At 29.9% G+C, this 21,853-nt stretch overlaps 1 protein-coding gene across 2 annotated transcripts in view; it reads right to left on the bottom strand.

Annotated features, from left to right (window-relative positions):
- The window catches only part of TfAP-2 (transcription factor AP-2), a 53,674-nt gene that overhangs the window by 2,033 nt on the left and 29,788 nt on the right, over positions 1–21,853 (bottom strand). For both annotated transcript variants that reach the window (XM_085194587.1, XM_085194588.1), the window contains 8 exons: positions 10,999–11,142; positions 10,496–10,654; positions 9,129–9,239; positions 8,478–8,532; positions 7,140–7,329; positions 1,443–1,561; positions 843–985; positions 302–469 (listed from right to left, as the gene is read on the bottom strand). In XM_085194587.1, the coding sequence (XP_085050713.1) occupies positions 302–469; positions 843–985; positions 1,443–1,561; positions 7,140–7,329; positions 8,478–8,532; positions 9,129–9,239; positions 10,496–10,654; positions 10,999–11,142 (1,089 nt within the window). The remainder of the gene's footprint in view (positions 1–301; positions 470–842; positions 986–1,442; positions 1,562–7,139; positions 7,330–8,477; positions 8,533–9,128; positions 9,240–10,495; positions 10,655–10,998; positions 11,143–21,853) is intronic.

Below are 21,853 nucleotides of genomic sequence, written 5' to 3'. Positions count from 1 at the left end.
GTAGTCGTTACTTATTTATTTATTAGGTTTACCAATAACCGTTACATATTTAAACTAAACATAATTACTGGTAAGGAGGATTTGCAAATGCTAATATAATTTAAAAAAAAAAAAATTTAAGTTACATTTTCATTTGCAATTTAATTAGCTTCAAGTAAAACATCACAATAAAAAACCGCAGTTAATATATTAAATGAAAAGAAAACGAAAGAACTTTGAGCTAATCTGTGTCTCAACTCCTAATATTAGGATTTATGTATTGAACAAAAAAAAAATAGAAAAAAAAAACAAAAAACAATACCTGTATAGCAGTCAAAGCAGCTACGATCGCGGGGCCACCAAACCCGTGCGAGATAAGAGAGAAGTGTGTGAGATGACGCTGTATGGCGGGCTCCAGTAGGTGTGGCGGCCGCGTGTTGCACAGCGGCGAGCGGTCTTGGTTTAAAAGATCCATTACTTCTTTTACCACCTGTTGATTGAATTACTTGATTTGTAACTAAAGTATAATTTATTTGGAAATCTTATTTTATGAAAATAGATTTTTAAAAAGCATGCAGAAATATTATATGGAAGTATACTTTAAATAACAATATTGTAATATCAGTAGATTTTTGTTATCTACATTTACTTATTTCTAAAAACAAAATATACATATAAATTTATTTAAAAATGTTTCTTAGAATAAACGTGTATATAAATAGAAACTCGTGACTTTTAGTAACCATCCAAATGTCACCGATTCAAATCCCACCGTAGAAAATTTTGTAAACGTTTCTAATAATATTTTTTATGCAAATGTGGAACAATACATTACAACAAATAAAAAAAAACACGTGACCAACCTGTTTAGTGGCCTGCAGCAGGTCCCTGCGGCGGCGCGCGTCGTGCTCCGCGTACTGCCGCGCGAGGTACTCGGCGAGCGCGCGCGCCGGGAACTCCGTCTCGCACACGTAGCCGAAGTCGCGGGCGAGGTGCACTGCTTCCGCTAAGGATATATGGTTTTTTTTTAGTATTGATTGTGTCAAAAGACTGCGCTCTCCTCGTTATGTATTGACAGATCAGAAATAGACATTGCAGTTTGTTTTCCAGAGCTTTCTTAGTTTAAATATAATTAGAGGCCAGTCGTGGCGCAGGGGCATATGCGTGCTTACTGTTAATACAACAGGTTGTGGGTTCGATTCTCACTCGAGCAATGAAATATTTATATTTCATTTCTTCGCTCTAGTGTCCATGCAAAGCGCGGCGGTGAGTTCCGCCAAGCAATACCTCCAGAATTCCGCGGAAAGTGCGAAACGGAGTGTCTTAATACTAAGCTTCCTTTGTCTACTCTGCGGGATATACCGTACATTGCATGTTGAGTAGCGGAACTCAACGACAGGCTTGGCTTTGGCGCCAGAGTGAAGTATGAACATAGGAATCTTAAATTTATAGAAATGACAAACCTTCTACTAATGAGGTGAGTAGCGTAACGTTAGCGGCTTTCCGTCTCCCTGCTGGAAGGTTTAGACCAATTTTTTCTAATTTTTCTCGTAGTAACCGACCACCATTTTTGCTTTTTGCTCTGAAAAGAAAATATTATTAGTGTTGGCTAACAGATATCGTATATAAAGTATCTAAGGACTAGGTTTTAATTTTAATTATCTTGCAAGATCGATATAGGCAACACTACATTTTCATTAGGTAGTGATATAAAGTAAGTAAACTTGGTGATTATCAAGAAATAATTGTAATCAGTAAGCAGAATCGTAATAGGAAAAATATATGTACTTAGCGATATATTTCTAATGTAATATCATTATTTATTTTGTCTGGTTGAAAAGATAAATATTTTTTTTTATATAATTGCCTAGGTACTAGGTACCAACCTAGCGGTTTCAACTTCAATTTATTAATGTAGACATTAACACGTAAGCACCTCATTGTAATATCCTGTTCATATCTCGTTATTATACTACCTACTTTTGAATTATGGTAAATATTTCTCTCAATATTTCCAAACAAACATTGCAGTTGCCGTTCACCAAACAATTAAATTAATTTGCCATTATTCAACTCTATTGACCAGTCAGTCTAACAATAATAAACTATTGTTACCAATACAAAAATATATAGATGTGTCAATTAGATATTGGAAAATAAATAGACAACCGCTATACTTTGACAAGTAGTAAGCGCTTAATGATCAAACAAAGGTATACAATAATAATTTGTTTCATAGAAAAGGGTGTTGATTTTTATTAATTTTGTATTAATTCACAGTTGTAAAGACTCATACACCTCAAGCAAATTATAAAATATATTCCATGTTAAAATTTCTTTCTTTGTATCTGCAAGAAAATTGAGTTTTTGGAATGTTTGCAAAGTTTTTAATTGCGCGTGCTGATTGGCGACACTCTTCAATGCCCTTTTTCTACCAAAGCGGCAAATTGAAAATAATTGAAATATCATTTCCCCCTAGTTGAAATCGAATCTACATTACGTTTACAATCACACTTCCACATTTTAACATTAAAATTAATAGGGTTTTAAGAGTAAAAAAAAACTCTAAATGTCAAATATTGACAGACCGCATAGTGCTGCTACCGCCCGCTAGATTGAGCCACAGATAACGTATCGATTACCGTCAAAGTTGTGAGTTGTGCCTAATGATTGACGCATAGAAAGTATCATAAATCTTATTTCCTATCATGACCTCTATTATACCCCGAATAAGGTTTTAAATAATTATGGTAAACTGGCTTTTTGTATGTAGCTACCAGTATTTAGCTTCAAATACAATTCGAAGGCTCGTTAATGAAATTGTTTTTATTAACTGATGCCTATCTATGATATATTGAGTTACTTGTAAAGTTCCGTTGTAAGTATTATAATTTTCTTAACGGCGTAGTAGTGATGGAATTTGTAGATGAAATAGTTACATTTCTTATTAACATGTTAGTTTCTATCGCCACAAGGCAATGTTATAGATTTAATGGCTAACTTTTAATTTTATGTACGTGCCACAATCGGTTTATTTATAATTATATTAAAGTATAATATTTTCTATATTTATAAATTATATTAAAGGCATAAAAAATATTTCTGTTTTCCTTTAGAACAATTTACAAGTACATATACCTACTATGCAGCTAGCTAGCTAGTCGAGCTGTTATACAATACAAAACAATATTTACGTATATTTATTAATTTTTTTTTGTACTTTTTAATATACTCGTATAATTATATAAAATAGGGGTTCAAAATAAACTAAGGTCATTCACTAGCAATATAAATGAGTAACAGAATAACTCTACATCAAACTACGTAGTAAATATAAATTTAACCTATTAATGAATTACAATTTTAAAATCTCATACCATCCAAGATACGGTCATTAAAATATATAAATCGTCCCTATTACAGCTAGACGTGATTTATTCATAATAGGCTCAATTTTGCAAACCACCGTCTGGTTCGAGGTTCCCCTTCTGACGGAATGCGGGCAAATTCCTTCGGTACCGATATTACAATATATATTTGCTATAATGTGAATATTTAGTCTATATTAACTTCTACAAATATTTTACTATACCCTATTCAATCAATAAAGTAACTGGTACCATAGCATAGTAAGATGAATAAAATGTCGATTATTTTTTTAGTTTCACGTTACGTCCCGCACATAGGCAGGTAAATGGAACCTAGTTTTAAACGTGTCTCTGTTTCTATTAAGGTAAAAAACTCGCCGAATTCTGGAGTTGAGTGTCAACACTCAACGCAATACCTACATATGAATCTAATAAATATACTGCTCTTTTGTTACAGTGTTTACTTTACAAATTAGCTTATAAATACATACAATCAAAAAAGTATTCTTTTCGCATTTAAACGGACTAATAGTAGCTGAATTATGTTTAAAAAAATGTATATATTATTTACAAATCATACAGAAATTACATTCAAAGTTTTCCATCACATCTAAAACTCATAAATCTTCAATGATCATTCAAACACTATTTGTATTGAAGATCAAACGAGGCTTAAAAATGCTAACAAATCAAATGACAATCATCGCGGCCAATTCTTAGCTCATTTACTTTATCCACTCGCAAATAATCCCACAAAACTTTATTTTGTCTATGGTTACTTTTGTTCTCTGTATTTTCACACGTTGGCCATCGACAAAAGAAACGAGAATCATGCGCAATGGCTGCTAACGAGCCAAACAATGATTTGAATTTGGAAACTAAATCGGATGAATCGACAGATTGGAAATTAATGGGCAAGAAATATCTAGTAGGTATCAAATACTCAGCTATCCGATTAGAAAGATTATCAATCAATATCTATATATTTATCTACATGTCTTTGGATTCGGCACGTTAATTACGGTGGTACCGTTTGCTTTAATTTTTTTCCATATTTTTATAGTTGGTTTGTGTGAAGTGATATTGTCCATACAACCCATTTATTACGCTTTTTTTTTGTAATTTTATTTGTGTTTGAGAAACTGATTAAATATTTATTACATTGAAATTATATCAACTTGAAAACATTCTAAAATTTTAAAGTTTCTAGTCATTAAGTACCTAAAAATAAAATTAATAAAGTAAAATATTAAACGTTAAATATAATTTATAATTCTTTTTATTTTATATATTTTATATTAATAAGAGAAAAATGGAAAGAATCCAATTAAAAATAGATTGGAGTTGCTTTATATTATTTTCTATGACTATTGCGCAAACTGAACTCAGTAAAGACTTACTCTGGGCCTCTTTATCATTCAAAAATATGATTACAATATACGAATACGATCGATCTGTGTTCAATTACCCGAATCAAATACTTATTGATTGAAAATTAATGTATCTTATGTTGTAGCGGGGAACCTCAAAGTGGGGTTCGGCTAACTGGATTTCAAAGATGAGTCATTAATCTATTATTACATTGTACATTTATTTTAAAAGTATATGTATATTTTTTTATTTAAGCTTTTTGCAATTTGTTAAGTATTCTTTTATAAATATCGTAGGACAACTATCAAAATAATTATTCTCTTGATCATCAATACAAATTCACACACGAAAGCTAATATAAATTTAAGATAATGTTATTTTTAATCTATAATTACAATTATTTTATTTAAAAAAAATAGGTTATGATTATAGATTTATGAAAATACTGTAACGTAAACAAAAGAAACTGTAAAAACAAAAAATATAAATGTTCACACATATTGTATTTTTTAAACATTTCGTTAACGGGCCTTACGTAGTATAAGTTTGATATTCCCTGCAGTAATAGAAGATCGATCCATCAATAACCTGTGGTTCATTAGTCAGTAAGAAAGTGGGATTGCGATATCACTATCGAATCTGATGTCTTAAGCTAAATTAATATGTTTATATTCAAACAATAATTAAATATTTTGTTTTTATCGATGTTTTGTTAGAAGCGCCGTAGTCGAAAGAAATAATTAATATTGAAGTCTCCATATTGGTTATACATATTTAACCTTAGACAGAACAAAGGTAAACACCTTTTTTATCTTTGTTCTGGTTGGTAAATATCTTTATATATATTTTTTGATTTTCTAAAACAAATTACCTAAAAGAGGTGATAAGTTATGTTTTAATACTATGTCCACAAGTAATATTGTAAGTCGCTACCAGAGAATAATAATATGTCATAGTCCGCCCACAAAACTCATGAAATATTGTTGCAATCGTTGTATAAGGCAGCGATATTATCAAGAAAAATACATCAAAACAGGTGCCTAATGCAAATTGTTGCAATTTAGCATTTAGGGGTGTTATATATATTCTTTTAAATTTTGATTTTTAATAGTAAAACAAAAATGAAAGCTGTAATGTTTTTCTATCTAGTAAAAGAATAATCTAGAATAAGAATGTATCTATATGTATAGACATCATACGAAACGGTCATGGGCGTATATATAAATATTCTTTATCTATATTCATTATCTTTCTATCTTTATGTATTCTATATGTTTTTTTTTATTTTTATGCTATTGCTATTTTTACGCTACCCCCATGTATAAGGACATCTCTTAAAAGCATCAATTAAGCATTAATTAAACGTACGTATATATTTTTTATTTAAATATATGTATAGTATGTTCAATTGTAAAAATGTTGAGATATAATACTTAATTTTACTTTTATATAGAGAAATAAACTTTATTTGCATTATGTTAGGGCATACAATGCAACTGATATATAATGCTTCGATATAAGAATACGTAAAATTTAAATTACTCTATATATTAGTCATTATAGGATGCTTTGTGACATAATTAGTTTTTTATTCGAGATCCGATACAAAAATAAATTGCTATCTAAAAAGTGCGATGAGGAGGAGTAATTATCGACATGTAATTTTGTTTCTGTATCCTCTTATACAAGAGTATGTCTTTGTTAGTTGAGTGTTGTAATATGAATAATATGAAAAAAATATTTAATTTATTATAAGATTTAAAAATAAAAAAAAATTAGGCTACATTTTAATACACATTTATGGGGTATTGTTATATTCAAAGGACGGAGAAGAGTTAAAAGAAAATACGAATGAAGAAATTACGGAAATAAACGATTTTCCATATTTTTTGGTAACCCGCACAGTCTAATAGAACGTTTTTCCAATAGCGATTTACAGGTTTCAATTTAAAAAGATAAAATATACAAGAAGCCACTCAAATTATAAACTTAATGCTTATTTTTAAGAGAAAAAAAAGCATTAAGCATTAATTAATAACAGTTATAAAAGTAATATTATTATAAATCAATTTTTTGTTCATTAATTGACAACCCTATGCATATTAAATGGCAGTAGCCTTTGCTTTGTAAAAGGACTTGTGTAATTACAGCTCTTGTATTGAAAACATAAGGAAAAATGTTTTTCTTATTATATTACTTAATCATCGATATCAAAAGTTTAAGATAATAATAAACAGTTTATTGTTTATAATATAATATATCAGCGTCTTATTATACGCGGTTATTTATATTATTATGGAATCCCTTAGTAATCAAAACATTGTTTCAACCTAGTTCGATAAAGGATTTCAAATCAAAATCTCGTTAAACAGTAGATAAGCAATATAATAAAATAGAAAATATAATAAAATAAAAACTAACCTCCTTAAAACACCTCCTAACAAAGATGCATTTAAGCATTCCGGCGGTGACAGTCTCCTCTGCACCTCAGCTACGGTCACTTTGTACTTGCTAGTGGACGACAACAGGGACAGCCTCCCCGGTACTGAACAGAACACGTCGTTAGGTGCACACGTGCCCGTGCCGCCTAGACCATCCCGCCCTTTCATTGCTAAAAAAAATAAGCATTAATAAATAAAATTACATGCCATGGAAAGCGAGGCGTTGAGTTCCGCCATTCACCATGTTTCTAGAAAATTGAGCGGACAGTTGGGAACAGAGTGTCTTGACATTACGTTATATATATACTTAAACATTAATAAACTTTTCAATTACATTTAGTAATAAGTGTTAATACTATAAAAAATACATGTGAAAGTAGTCGGTACGTACATTAAAAGACGCATAAAAATACGGGTGTTTAAAATTCCTCGTGTCGAATGCCAACAATGGTTCGTAACAATTAGCACCACGCCCCAAACATGCGCTCAGCGTGAAATCTTTTACCATTATATTTCTATGGCAGCCCTAATACAATAAACATTACTATGTCATTAGTTCTGCACCATGCTGGCTAGTTAACACCGTGCTTGAAAGAAAAAAATGTATATACTTTCAAAAGAAATCATTATTAGCCAGTTACGATTCTGTTAAAAAATCATATTATATTATATTTTTAAAGTTAGCTTTAATTTTTATAATGTTTAAATTATATAACAATAACTATTTCAAAAATAGAAAACGAAAAAAGAAGAAGAATAAAAAGATATGTTATCTGTTTGTTAATCAATAAAAAGCTTTTATCTAAATAAAGTCGCATTTCATTTCCGTATCCGACCTACGCTATTTAAAACAGATGATTGATCGATGTTTCAATTTTTTTGAATCGATTATTCGGTTAAATGGGATCGAGTTTTTTTTTAATCTGAAAAATCGATACAGATACATAACTGTATGACTAATTATCGCTTATCTAGCGGGTCATCGATGTAATGGTGAGTTAATAAGATGTACTTGTTTCACGATTGTCTTTGCTTTTGTATATGGACGTTCAAATTAAACCTTCACTAATTATAATGAGTATTATTAAGGCATTATTTTAGTTGTACTTGATTGAAGTTATAATATATTTTATATTTATATTATAATATGTATCTACTCGTATTTAAAATTTATGGTTATTATATATTTTAAGTTATACTTATATGAATATTTTATACTGGTGCTATTAATTAGTACCCTATAAATTATTTTTATGTTAAATCCAATAATAATAAAAACAGATTAAATAATATTATAATATAATATTTAAAAACTTACTTTTTAATAAAGGCAGATCTGTCATGAACCCAGTCGTATCGTCCATAGCAGCGTTCTAGAAAAAAAAATGCATTTTTAATATGGCTACAAATTCTTTTCACATCTTTATTTAACTTACTTTAAGAAAAACTCGAGTGAAATTTCTCGTCGGGTTCGAAGGAGGGATCGTTTTAATTTATGAACCTTATTAAATTCCATTTGGCGAACGGACATATTTGTTGTCCAATATCGATACAAAAACTTTTACTAGTTGAGATTTTTTTTATAATAAGTACAAGGGGCATCCTGTTTAAATTTAATTAGTATTTGTTAGGTAAATATCATATACATATTTTTTAAATATATATTATACATATACTATACATATTATATATATTATACATATTAGTTAACTAAAACCATACAATGCTTTAACAAATAACTCTTCCTTAGCAGTCGGGAAAAAGGCTATAGAGGTGAAGTGGGACAACATTTAAACGAGACCGTTGTGGATTTGATTATCATTCGGAAAAATAATTTATGATTCTTTCTCCGGTTTGGCAATACAAAAGGCAGCGTTAAGTTCCTTCACTCAACACGCACAGTCTTGAATTGAAACTAAAAAATAAAACTATTTTCAATGAAAAATATAAAAAAGGCAGCCTAGATTACCTGTGTTTCATCCGTGGAATGCAATGCATGGTGTAACGCGAGCTCGTGCTGCTCCCTCGCTCCGTACTCCGCCCGCCTGTCTCCGCCATAGCTGAACCCTCCGTGTGATAACTAAAAACAAATTATATTCTCTATAGAGAGCTATGCCTACAGTAGAGTTAAAGGAAAGTTTGCAAATTATGTACATACATATTAATATGGTAAATATTTTAATTTTTATTAAGTTGGTTATTTTCGACAGAAATATATATAGTATCACAATTGAACTAATTTTGGCTCTACAGAATTCGATTCAAAATGTTGCAAATAAATGCAAATAAGGTAGGTAGGATAGGGAAAAACCTAAAAGTAGCTTTGTTTCTCCGGAAAAGGGAGAATATGGTAATAACTAATTACTAATTTCTATTGGACTAAAAATTACTTAATTTAAAATTATTTAAATGACTAAAAGTAAAATTATATAATAATATCCGGTGTTAATTTGGCCAATACATTTCAATTATATTATATATAGTATTAACTTAAGTAATTGTAGAATATCAGCTTTCAGATATCATACGATCTTTTCAAGCATCGAAATATAATAATATCAATAGAAAATATTTCTAGCATTCGTAGTATTGTCAATTGTGTACGAAAGCGGAGCATTAGGGCTAATCTGCTAAGTTGGGTTTCGACATAATAGCTTTGGAACTTCCTGCACATTTTTCGTTTCATTGATTGCTTCATTGTAAATGATATGACGGAGACGTTAAATGTATAAAATTTTATGATATTATAAAAATAAAAGCGCTATATTTATTTTATGAATGAATTCTCATTTCTTATAAGTATAATCAAGGGCCTAATGGGAAGTGTATATTAACAAATATTTGTTATAATTAATAAATACTAGTGTAATTTAATTAACATATACTTTCCACATATTTAAAAGTTAATTATTATTTTTTTTTAAATCATGACTGTATGACGCAATAGTTAACTGGCTAAGAATAATTTCTATTATTTTGTTATCTTCAACACGATCGATGTAACGGTCTTAAGAAACTATTCGCCCTACCGCATGCCTCCTCAAGAATCCTCGCATACCGGCGCTACCCTCGAAATTATTACGTTATTTAAATATATCCAAATTAAATTATTATTTGGAAATTACTTTGGTCGAGATAGTATGAAATATTGGCAAAATCAATATTGGCCATTAGCGAATGTGAAGTTAATTTACCGTAATATATTAAAAAAATACACAGAAAAAGCTTACAGGAAGATTTTTTTATGATCTTAGTGCACTTATTTGTGACAGTTAAGTTTGATTTGTTAGAAAATGATGACTTCATATAAATAAATGGTATGACAATGAAACTTACGTGGTGTGAATGTATGGCGTCATGGTGGTCGCGATGGTGGCGCAAGTGCCCGTGGGGCTCGTGGTGTCCGTGGTGACGAGGCAGCAGCTGCTGGGGGGCGTAGTGCTGCGAGTACTCGGGGCCTCCGCCGCCGCCCCCGCTGTATTCCATGCCATGGCTCTGGAAGAATGTTACGTGTGAGACATCTCATTCTTAATATTCGGTGGTTTCTTGAGATTATCTGGTAAATTTCTGTAGTTACGCATATAAAAAGGTGGGTAGAAGAAACATAGTGTCAAGACGCTCCTTTCTCCAGTTTCCGTAGAATTTTGGTGAGTGGAGGAAATCAACACCACATTATCTTATTATCAGAGCGACAAAAGGAAAATAGTAAATAATTCGTTCCTCTGAGTGGGAATCGAACCCACCGCGTCACAATTTGATAATATTACACGAAAGAGATATAATAGCCAGGTAAAATAGTCTAGTCTAGTAGTTTATTTTTCAACACTATTGTACAATACCTGTTGTTGATGGTGTGGACTGGCTGGGTGGGTGGAGGGCGCGAAGGGCGGCGGGAAGTACGGCGGCTGGAAGTCGGCGAGCGAGGGTTGCGCGCTGCGGAACCCGCCGCCGCTGAGCCCCAGCCCGCCCCCGCCGAGGCGCTCCTGATGGCAAAAACAAACATTATTAAAATAAAAAAGAACATATTTATGGTTTTTTTACGCATAGCATGGCAAGGCATGCATTTTCCACTTTCTGCCCTATTTTTGAGACTGTGTATTTCGACGGTAATCAACCCTGCCTACCTACTAGACGATGAAATGAGCATAAATTAAACTATTATATAGATATTCACTACTCCGAGTAAGAATCGGCCCTACAAGCCTTAAACATTACTTTAATGCTTTTTCATGGGTATCTTTTAGACAAATACTTGTCTGTATAATAAATAGTTTTAAATAAATAAAAAATACACTTCAGTATATCAGTAGTAAGAACACAATTTGCACACTGCCAAAAATAATAAAATACACTTTCATTTTATCTCCTATCCTAAAATATCATTTTTTCTTAGTTTGCTAAAATGAAAGTCAGTTATTTTATCTGCCTTTTAATATTATCAAACCAGTCAAAATGTCAGCTGAAATATGAGTTAATTACTAATTAGAATTCGACATTAACAAGCAATGAGGTTTGATAAATGCAATTAGCTTATAATAGTGTGATATGATAATTAGTTGAATCTTTGTTCATATTGGGGTACTTCTATTGTGCGCACAAATTGAGTATCGAATTACTATTCGGAGAGATAATAAATACCTTTTGGATAAGTTAATTACTATATATGAGAAAAAAACAAGAGTTCTAATGTATATGATGTAGTTTAGTTTAGTAGTGATATTGTTATATACAATTATACAGGTACAGGTCTGACAGAATCTAATTACTCATATGTGTCCTTCTACTGTTCTTTTAAAAAGACCTTGAGGAATAGCGAAACTTAACGCTGCGATTTGCTTTTCTGTTGCTGTGAATTATCTGTCTAATATAGACTTTCAAATAAATCTTGTTAAAAGTAAGAAAATGTACAAACAATTTAAGATAATCTTAAATAATGGTATAAGTAATAATTTTTGGTTATAAAATATAAGTAGATAAAACTTAAGAAACGAGTTGAATGTATTTTATGTCCAATTGAAAATAAAATACTTTGATTTATATCTTAGAAATATAACAGGTAAAATTATGATGGATTCAAACATAAATGTGATTATGATCGCACGCGATATTCAAATTATACTTAATTTTATTAGCTTTATAAGCAACAATGCTGTTAGCTTTGTAATGAATATATTCTGTTTTTTTTATTGTGGCGGAACTCAACGCCGCGCTTTGCCTCGACACTAGATGGGATTCGATACCACAACATCTTTCTTTAAATTTTAATAGTGGTAACACTGAAATTGCAACTAAATCGTCTTAATCTTAATATGCAATTTTGATTTACTTTCATTTTTAAAATAATCTCTACATGTTCAATGGAGGACCGTTATTCAGTTTACTTTTTTTATGAATTCATTAAGCAGCAATTTGATATAAGATTTATGTGTTCAATCATCAACGCCTAAATTTATATTTGAACTAACATTAAGTGTAATAGGTTGTGGTCGAAATTGGATCGATTGCCAAATATCGAGTTTTGGACATTATATATTAGAGTCAAGTAGACGTAAGACATTATGCTAATTAAAAAAATAATAATAAAAATTTAAAGAAAATAACTTAAGTCTATACGCCTAAATTTTTATTAACTTCCTTGTATATTTTTTACGAATTTTATATATAATTATTATAAAAGTATAATTAATATAAATTAATTAATTAATTAATTAAGTTTATTCTTTACATATGAGACATGATTGACAGTTCTAAATCCTGCCGTATACTGTCTGTATGAACTTTACCTACAAGCATTTTTTATATAATAGCCCGATAAAATGTTAATGTTAACCGAATTTTAATAAAGAAATAGAATAAAATAATTGGTAATAGTCTGTCGTAGCGCAGCATGGGAATGTAAGCGCAACGGGGCAATCAGGGTTCAATTCTCACTCGGGGTAATTAAATAATTAATGTTTTCATTTCTTCGTTCTGGTAATGAGGCAAAGTGTTGAGTGCCACCACTCAACACACAATGCCTGAAGAATTTGACGAAAACTTATATTTTTTTGTCTAATGTCTGCACTCGTCAATAATGATTATACTTAGCTAATTTTGATGTACACCGGATGTGTGGTGAAAACTAAAACGGGTAGCTCTACACACAACTCGTTCACAGAATGGCCTGAGAATTACTAAAACTATATTTATGTTTAATTTATTATATTTGTGCTACACTTTAAATAACAAATGGTGGATTTAACATAAAATTAATACATAAATAACAATCTGCGCATTGGTAATTTCTGCACTCGGGAAGGTAGTGATAGTAATATATTTATTGTAAACTGGTAACCCAGGCGCGGCTTCACTCTTTTCTTATTTTGAAATCACAGATAGACACTTCAAGTTTATTTTTTTAAAACAGTCAAACCTTTCATTTTTCAGTTACTTTTTGTTATAAATGCCTTATTGTGACTTATTTATAAGAGACAATTTTTTTAGAACGAATGAAATTTAATATTTTTGTAGTACAATGTACTTACATTTGTATGTGCATTCTACCTTTTATCCTTCCATACAGCCATGTATATCACTATAGAGGAATTTATTATATGTAAGTAACAGATTATACAGATTTTTATTATATATTGTTGACTTTAAAGTCGATTATTTAAAATGAAGAGATAGAAATATTATCTAATTTAGCTTTATTAGTAAAACCGATATGTGACCACGTGTATTTGTTTCCACTTGCACAGTTGTTTGGACACAAGAAAATATTAAATATGCCAAAAAATATTATTAAACTAATTATAATAATTAAGTGAACGTAGATTGAAAACCAGTAATTTTTATGGCTTATACGACTTAAAATGCTCTGTCGTAACTGTTCTGATTTTGATAAGATTTATACTTTCGTGGTGTCTAATGACTGTTTGACATATTCACATTGACATACATTAGAATATAATTAATGGTACATTTTAGTGACATTGCAAATATAAACATGTTAGCAATATTTTGGGTAAAGATTTAAAGTAAATTTGTTAGTATGTTCGTTTGTTACGGTATTTCATAGGAAAGCTTCCTTTAATTTCGCGCAAACAGTGGTTTTATATATTAAAAGTTTATTATGTATAGAATATAATGAAAGAATAATGTTCGTTTTTTTTAATGAAGACTGTAATTATTATTAATAACATTGTGCAATCTGAAAAATGACAGGAGAAACTGTGACCAGTGACCAGTTGCTAATAAATATTAGCATAATTTATAATGTGTGTGAAGTTTTCTCATTAAAGTAATGATAAATATAGATTATATTTCGAAATTAGTTCCAAATTTAAACTTGATTAATAAATATTTGACTTAATAAATAATAGGTTTTAATAGATATTGTAAAATATATAAATGTAAGTTGTTTTGTTGGCTCATTAAATGTTAGGTCAGATTTTTAGAGCCGACAACTCGACATGTGAGAGAGTGCATGTCTTATCTTAATGTTGTCAGTGACATAACTGACAATAAATATAAAATATTTGACAAGTTATATATGTAAATTGCAATTAAAATAAATATTTTACATGCTATTGTACTATTAGTTATATATTTTTATATCAAATACAAATTACTTGTACTAACTACTAGTTAGCTTTTGGTTTCCATTTTGGTCTCCATTCTCCACAGATAATTAAACAAATTTTATAAAAGGAATCTCATTTCATTATTATAGTGCTGTCACTTGTCGATATCGATACGTTCCATCGATATCGATACATCATTTGATTCACTGTTATACATCTAAATTAATCAATCAATATCGGAATGCGTAATAGCTCTATTACAATGCATATTATATATATTGAAGTATGTAAGTCTCATTAATATACGAAATGGGCCAGCACTATTCGTTAACACGTCAATTGGTGTTCGATGACAAAATAATGATGGTTGCGGTTAATTTCTACAGCTTATTATTTATTGTGAAAAATGAATGTATAATACTGTAATATTATTTATATTTATTACCTTACTAACTTTTAGAATTGGCTTAACACAGGAAAAGCTGGGGCGGTCAAATTATAAACATAATCATATTTAATTCGTCAATATATTAGTTTTTTCATTTAGTTACTTATAAATGTTTGAAAACTTATATTTTTATAGTTCTGGTTTCCTTTTATGATAAAGCCAAATAATAATTTAACTTAATTATACGTTAAAATATTTTTTTCATTTTAGATTTTAAAAATATTAAAGAAATAGCATTCTCCCTTTTCCAATGATAATTCTAAGCCTTTGAGTAGTGAAAATTCATGTAAATCTTCCTTCCTTATTTATAAGACAAAGCGCGGCGTTGAGTTCCACAGCGTCTTAAAATTTGAGTGGAAAGTCACGTACAAGTACGCGGGAAAAACGTGCTACTTTTTATTTCAGTATAGGTATTTGAACCTAGCTAGAAATAACATGATATTCTGCCAAAAGTAAATGTTTACTCATTTTATTTTATGATTCATCCGTGAGAGCTTATTGACATTAATCAGTCAATGGCCATCGCTTATGATTCTTTAATTAATTATTTATTTACTACGAACATAAAATATGCTTGTAAAATAAATATAATTTATTAACGATTTAATTACGATAAAGCCTATGTATAGATTGCATGTTTTATAATATTTAAAAATTTTATTAACATATTTATAACTGTTACTTTTAGGAAGAAGGCACATCGTTTATGTTTGATACCTTTTTGATATCTTTTAATGTATAATGAATAGGTTTATTTTATAAATATTGTTTATTTCCATCAATAGAAAATTGGATTTAAAATCACTATCTTCAGAAAAACAATACCAGACTTTTTAGGCAATTAGAATATAGACATTTAGACTGTAAAAATCTAGTTTGTTTATAAAATGTACTTTAAGCCAATAAATAAATAACGTTTTAAGATAAGTAAGAACTAAACTGCTTAGTTATATATGTAATGTATAAAAAAAAATCTTGTTAATGTGATGTGAAATATAATGACATTTATTTTTTAATTGTATTTATTACCTGCACCTCAATCACGCTGGATAAATCCACGTACGCCACCGCCAGTGTTTTGGTGTCTTCCACACAAAAAAAAAAACACAATTTTATCACACTTCAAGCACTTATTTAATCCACTTTAAGTCCAATTCATACACTTTTATTGAAGTTTGAGCACGTGAAAGTTAAAAAAAAATGTAGATATATACCTATGTAAATTTTTTATTCGAATATTCGATAATTACTGGCCCCTTAAAAGGCGGACGTTTCCAGCAACGATCGGTAAGTGATTACTTCTCAAATTGCCACCTTTCGAACGAAGCTCGTCGACTACCGGAGTACCGGCCCCGATGTTAACTAACAACAATTTGCTCTGATATTAAATAATCAATGGTATTATAACGATTTTGACACACGTGTGTATCAGATTTAGTGAACAAATTTTTGATTATGCTATAAAATTGTTGAAAATAGATTGGATCGGTAAAAATGTTGGATGATTTTGTGCAATCAATATTTGATTAAAATTTGTGTCGATTTTTTTAAGTGTCTCTACATTTTACAAGCGGACAGAAGGTAGCGTTTCGTCAAGTCGTCATTATGTCTCCATTACCGGTATGTTTAAAAATAATGGTGGAACTCAAAGTGTAACTAGAAAATGAAAATATTCTTATACAATTCTCATATGACAAGTATGAATCAAACCAGTGGTACAGTCAGAATTACCCAATAATGCATTTAGACGATCGGCATCATCATCTTTTTAGTTTCCTTAAAAATTAGAGTTCATTACTTCCTAACATCAAAAATCAACATCAGCATCTTCATAAATAAAACCAATTAAACATCGAGGAGCATTTCTAATGTTTATTAAAATTTTATTATGCAAATAACGTGATAAAATCGATTTTACACGGTGATCATAATCGATGCTCGCGCAGATGAAAAAATGATTAAAACAAAAATCGTTTAGGCTCTGTGTTACAATGCTTTTTGTAACGGAATATTTTTTTATGAACAGACTTTAAGAGTATTCTGTTAATTGACTTTTTGGCATTATTTTGTACCGTTAGTGTGGCTGTTAATCATAATTATAATTTCATATATAGTTCAATATGTTATATGTAGAATACCTATATAAACTCTTGCTTTAAGTAAATTGAAAATTTTTGTACATTCAATCCTTATATCATATGAATATATTTCGAAATGTGTTGCAAAAACATTATCAATTTTCAGTTAAATATAAATGAAATTTGCATATTTAAAAAAAACTGGTAAGCATGTAACACTGAAAAATATTTTTAAAATTATTTTTTTATAATATTCAAATTTATATTAAGAATGTTTTACGTTTCTCCATAAAAATTACAATAATTTCACTAAATATTTATACTTTTTTTTTATATTTATAACTTATTTTCACTACATTTCACGGTGTTTACAACATTCTACGCGATTTTTCAGTCGACCTTGCGTAATATTTACGATCGCGCGCGTCGCGTGCCCGCCAGAGACTGCCGAGGGCGGTGCTCCCGGGGTACTATCGATACTCGACAGTTGACCCTTTAAGACTAGGTACTATATGTTTTTGTTTTTTTTTTATTTCTAGTTTTTTTTTTATTTCTAATTGTATATTTTGCCCTTTATGGTATTTTACGGTTTTTAGAAAATATTGTACTTGGTGCTGTTGATGATGATTTAATCAAAATACTTAAATCTATACTAGCAATCGATTTTTGTACGATTTTTATTTTTTGTGTGTGAAAGCAAAATATTCTAAGCATATTGTTCTACCATATATTAACACCATTATTTCAATAAGTAACAATTAAAAAGAAAAACTGTGAGTGATATTTATCATCGAGAACCGCTGTTAAGCTCAAACCCCACCCCAAGGCGATTATTAATTAGTAGGTACTGCGAACGCATTGCGATTGGCGATCATTCGAGGGTACAACTAACTTTACGTACAATGATCAAATTAGATATTACATATTTGATAGTATAGTAGCCTTTATTTGTATGAAACTAAAGATATGTAGGATGCTGTGCCCGTATATTGCAAAATGTGCAAGTGCACTTGACTGAGCAGAAAATTTAATAATGTAAAAGTGGTGATTGGAATACCATTAATTAGAATACTACTAGTTTTCCCTTTCTTTACACGTGTCAGTTGTAAATCTGAAGAATTAATGGGAAATTGAAAAAAAAATCTGTAAACAACGTTGATGATTTCAATTAAGCCAATAGTAAAAACAATAAACTTAATAGTAATTAATGAAATGCTATGATTAAGAAGAAAAAATATCCTGCACATCTTCTTTGATAGGTCAAGCGAGTGACTGTGACAGATTGTGGATTCGATTCCCAAGAAGAGAGGTAGGGAACGGAAGTGTATTAATGGTAATCAAGTGTCTCAACACCGGCTTCCGAAGTTCCCTCTGCCTACCCTGCTATGCGTTTCACGTTCCATAAATATCTCCAAATATATTATAAAAAATTTTATAAAGCTGCGTGGATTTTTTCTGTCAGAAGAGCAACGCGTAGATGTTAAGAGCTAAATGTTCACAAGCAAAAAATAAAAATATATCGACTTTTTATATTTTTTATCATCATAATATTCTGATGACGATCTACACTCTCTACATAGAAAATAGTAGGGCTGGAAACAGTGCGTACGAAACGGTTTTCCTAATTCATTCACTTTTGTTCAATATCCGTTATTTAGTCACCCTCCTGTAGGTGCATGGCGCCTCCGGCTATCGGGACATATTAGATGTTATATAACATACCTATAGGCACAGATATAGAGTCAAGGCTCTAAATCAATATAATTCTATAAACTTGTAGGTATATGGTAGTTTTTAGCTTCACACTATATTGTTTATTTTTTTAATAATAGATAAATATAGGAAAAAAAACTATAAGCAATTGGAAAAGGAGGACAGGTAAGAGGCGCAGTAGAAATGTTTTCGATCCTTTATATATTTGATATGTACCTAACATATCAAATATGTATATTATCCATGTATAGATGTACTGTTGAATTATGCGTAAAATACTGTTTTATCTTCAATAATTTACATAAGGTTATTATTTCAAATCTTATTTTTAAATCCCATATTATATAAAAAAACTAAATAACTTAATCGCTGAACTATGCAATTTATTTTACTTTTCAAATTAATACTTTTTAAATAACTGGCCGAATGAATACAATACAACAAATAAATGAATAGAGAAAAAATTGTACCAGTTTTTGAAAGAACTCGCGCCAATTGGCTGTATAGCCCGCGGCAAGATGGCGGGGTGCCTGCATATTGCCACTTCGTCTAGAAATAAGAATTCTATTTGCCTAATCACATTTGAATTTATTGAACAAAATATATGGACTTTATATGCTACTATAGTTTTTTATTTAAAAAAAAAAGTATATAACAATTCTAAAACAGTTCTGTTTTTTTTTGTTATATTTTTTTCGATTTTTGTCTATCAATGCAATTTTTAAATTAAAAAAAAAAAAGAAAATAGGTAAAGGGAACAATCAATTACACAGTTGAACGCAAACAGTAAAAGATAATAATGTGTTTACAACATGTGCATGTTCGGAATTCTCCAATCAGTTGAGTGTAATAAAATACGAATAGATTTCATTTAATGCTTTATAAGTTTATTACTGGCGAACAATTTTCTGTTATAAAAATAACCTAATTTGATCTACTATTCTAAACTACCTAACACTGACGTCTGTTCTCTTGTTTCGCGATTATTACTTGCTACATCCGGTTTGGATATTTATTTAAATATTTTTTTTAGCTTCACGCTGTATCCCGCATATAGCGGGGTAGGCAGATTGAACCTAGTGCTAGGACACTCCGTTCTCCACTTTCCGCCGAATTTTTCGAGGCATTGCGTGTTGAGTGGCGGAACCGCCACCGGTCTTTGGTCAATATCGTGCTTTGGTGAAAATTGTAAATTATTTGATTTATACATATATAAATAGAGATATATTATATGTAATACATACTTACATGAATATACATATTTAAACTAAACATTATTATATATGTATAAAGAGAAAGGCAATATCTTCATATCTACTATGAGCAGTCGCCGGACAATAAGTAGCGGGTCCCCGGGTCACTGGGATAATCGTGTGCGCACGTGCGCGTTAACAGATAATATAACTTATTTGACTACGGAATTGGAATATTGTAAGTTCTATCGCTTATTTAATATATTACATTTAAATCGTAAATAACATATTATTATGATGATATAGAAATAATTGTTTAACGTTTGTAGAGTGGATAATGGAAACGTTTTCAGTGTCTGTTCCTAAAAAAATTGAGTATAGTATGGTTTGACGAGTCGTGGCCGCTCTGAAGCTAGCTACAGATGGCTGCGCAGATTTGTTTTTAGGGTTCACAAAAAGCAAAAATTAAAAAAAAAAAAATTACCCTGCTGTGTGCGGGATACAGCGTGAAGCTGATAAAAGATAATAAATAAAATGTATGTATTTTCAACACATTAATAAATATTTCGTAAAATAAAGTCAATGAAAATAAATAAGTAGTGTAATTTTAAGCCTTGCCTTCGTATAGTTGATATTGGCTGGATTACTATTAAGCTGAAAATTTTCTTGAGACATTGGAATGCATAGAAAATTCGTATTATTATAGTAATTTGAGAATTGGTTCACACAAAATTATGTGGTTTTTGCTTTGTTTATTCTAGTAAAGTTAAATAAATAATTTAGAACTTCTATGTTTTGGTCAATATACTTTTTAAAATTAATAATGAAGTCTATTTTTAATTTAAAGTTTCTTAATTACGTATTATCTGAGTCATATCAATCTTATATAGGTCAAAGATTTTAAGATCCAAGTAGATATGTGGCACTGAAAAATAAACCTAAATGTTACTATATATACCTATAGTGAAATATTACTTATTAGTTAATATTATAATAGCGACCATATATTTACGAATAAGCTCACAAGCTTATTAAAAAAAATAAGTTTAAAATCCATTTACGTTATTGTAAAAAAATTGTTCGTTTGAAATGTGACCACACTCTTTACTTCATTCTAATATATCATAAAAGATATTTTTATAGCGCAAAAAATATAACTGAAATTATTTATAATTTTTTAGTTCAATGATTTGCTGACAGACAGGATTCCTGCGTACACGGATCACACTGACAGCTAGAAACAAGTGAGTTCAAAGTTCAAGTTCTATATTACATTGCGCTACTGTATCTGTTCCTGCATTATTTTAAGTTTCATAACTAATATGATTCGGTAAAAAATCTTATTATAAATATTTAATAACTTTAATTAAAATTGAATAATATTATATTGTATCAAATTTTTTTCCCAACGAGGAAAATGGAGAATAATTGATAATAAAAACTCCCGACATAAAAGCTCTGTAAAGTAAACTGGCTGTACATATTTTCCCAAATGATGGCTAAAAACAATCTCAATTAAGTTACCTTTCAAACAAAAAAAAACCACACCAAAGCTCATCCGTTTCGGAGCTACGATGGCACAGGCACACATACAGATTCAACACATACTTTACACACTTCTTCTTTGGGGGTTAAATTACTCAGGTTTCCTCATTCTCCATACTAGTACATTAACAAAATAAAAACTTATTAAAATA

This window comes from Heliconius melpomene, chromosome 12, assembly GCF_056956725.1.
Source record: "Heliconius melpomene rosina isolate 202511_hmr_F chromosome 12, ASM5695672v1, whole genome shotgun sequence".
Lineage (NCBI taxonomy): Eukaryota > Metazoa > Arthropoda > Insecta > Lepidoptera > Nymphalidae > Heliconius > Heliconius melpomene.
This window is presented reverse-complemented; position numbering and strand designations above follow the sequence as displayed.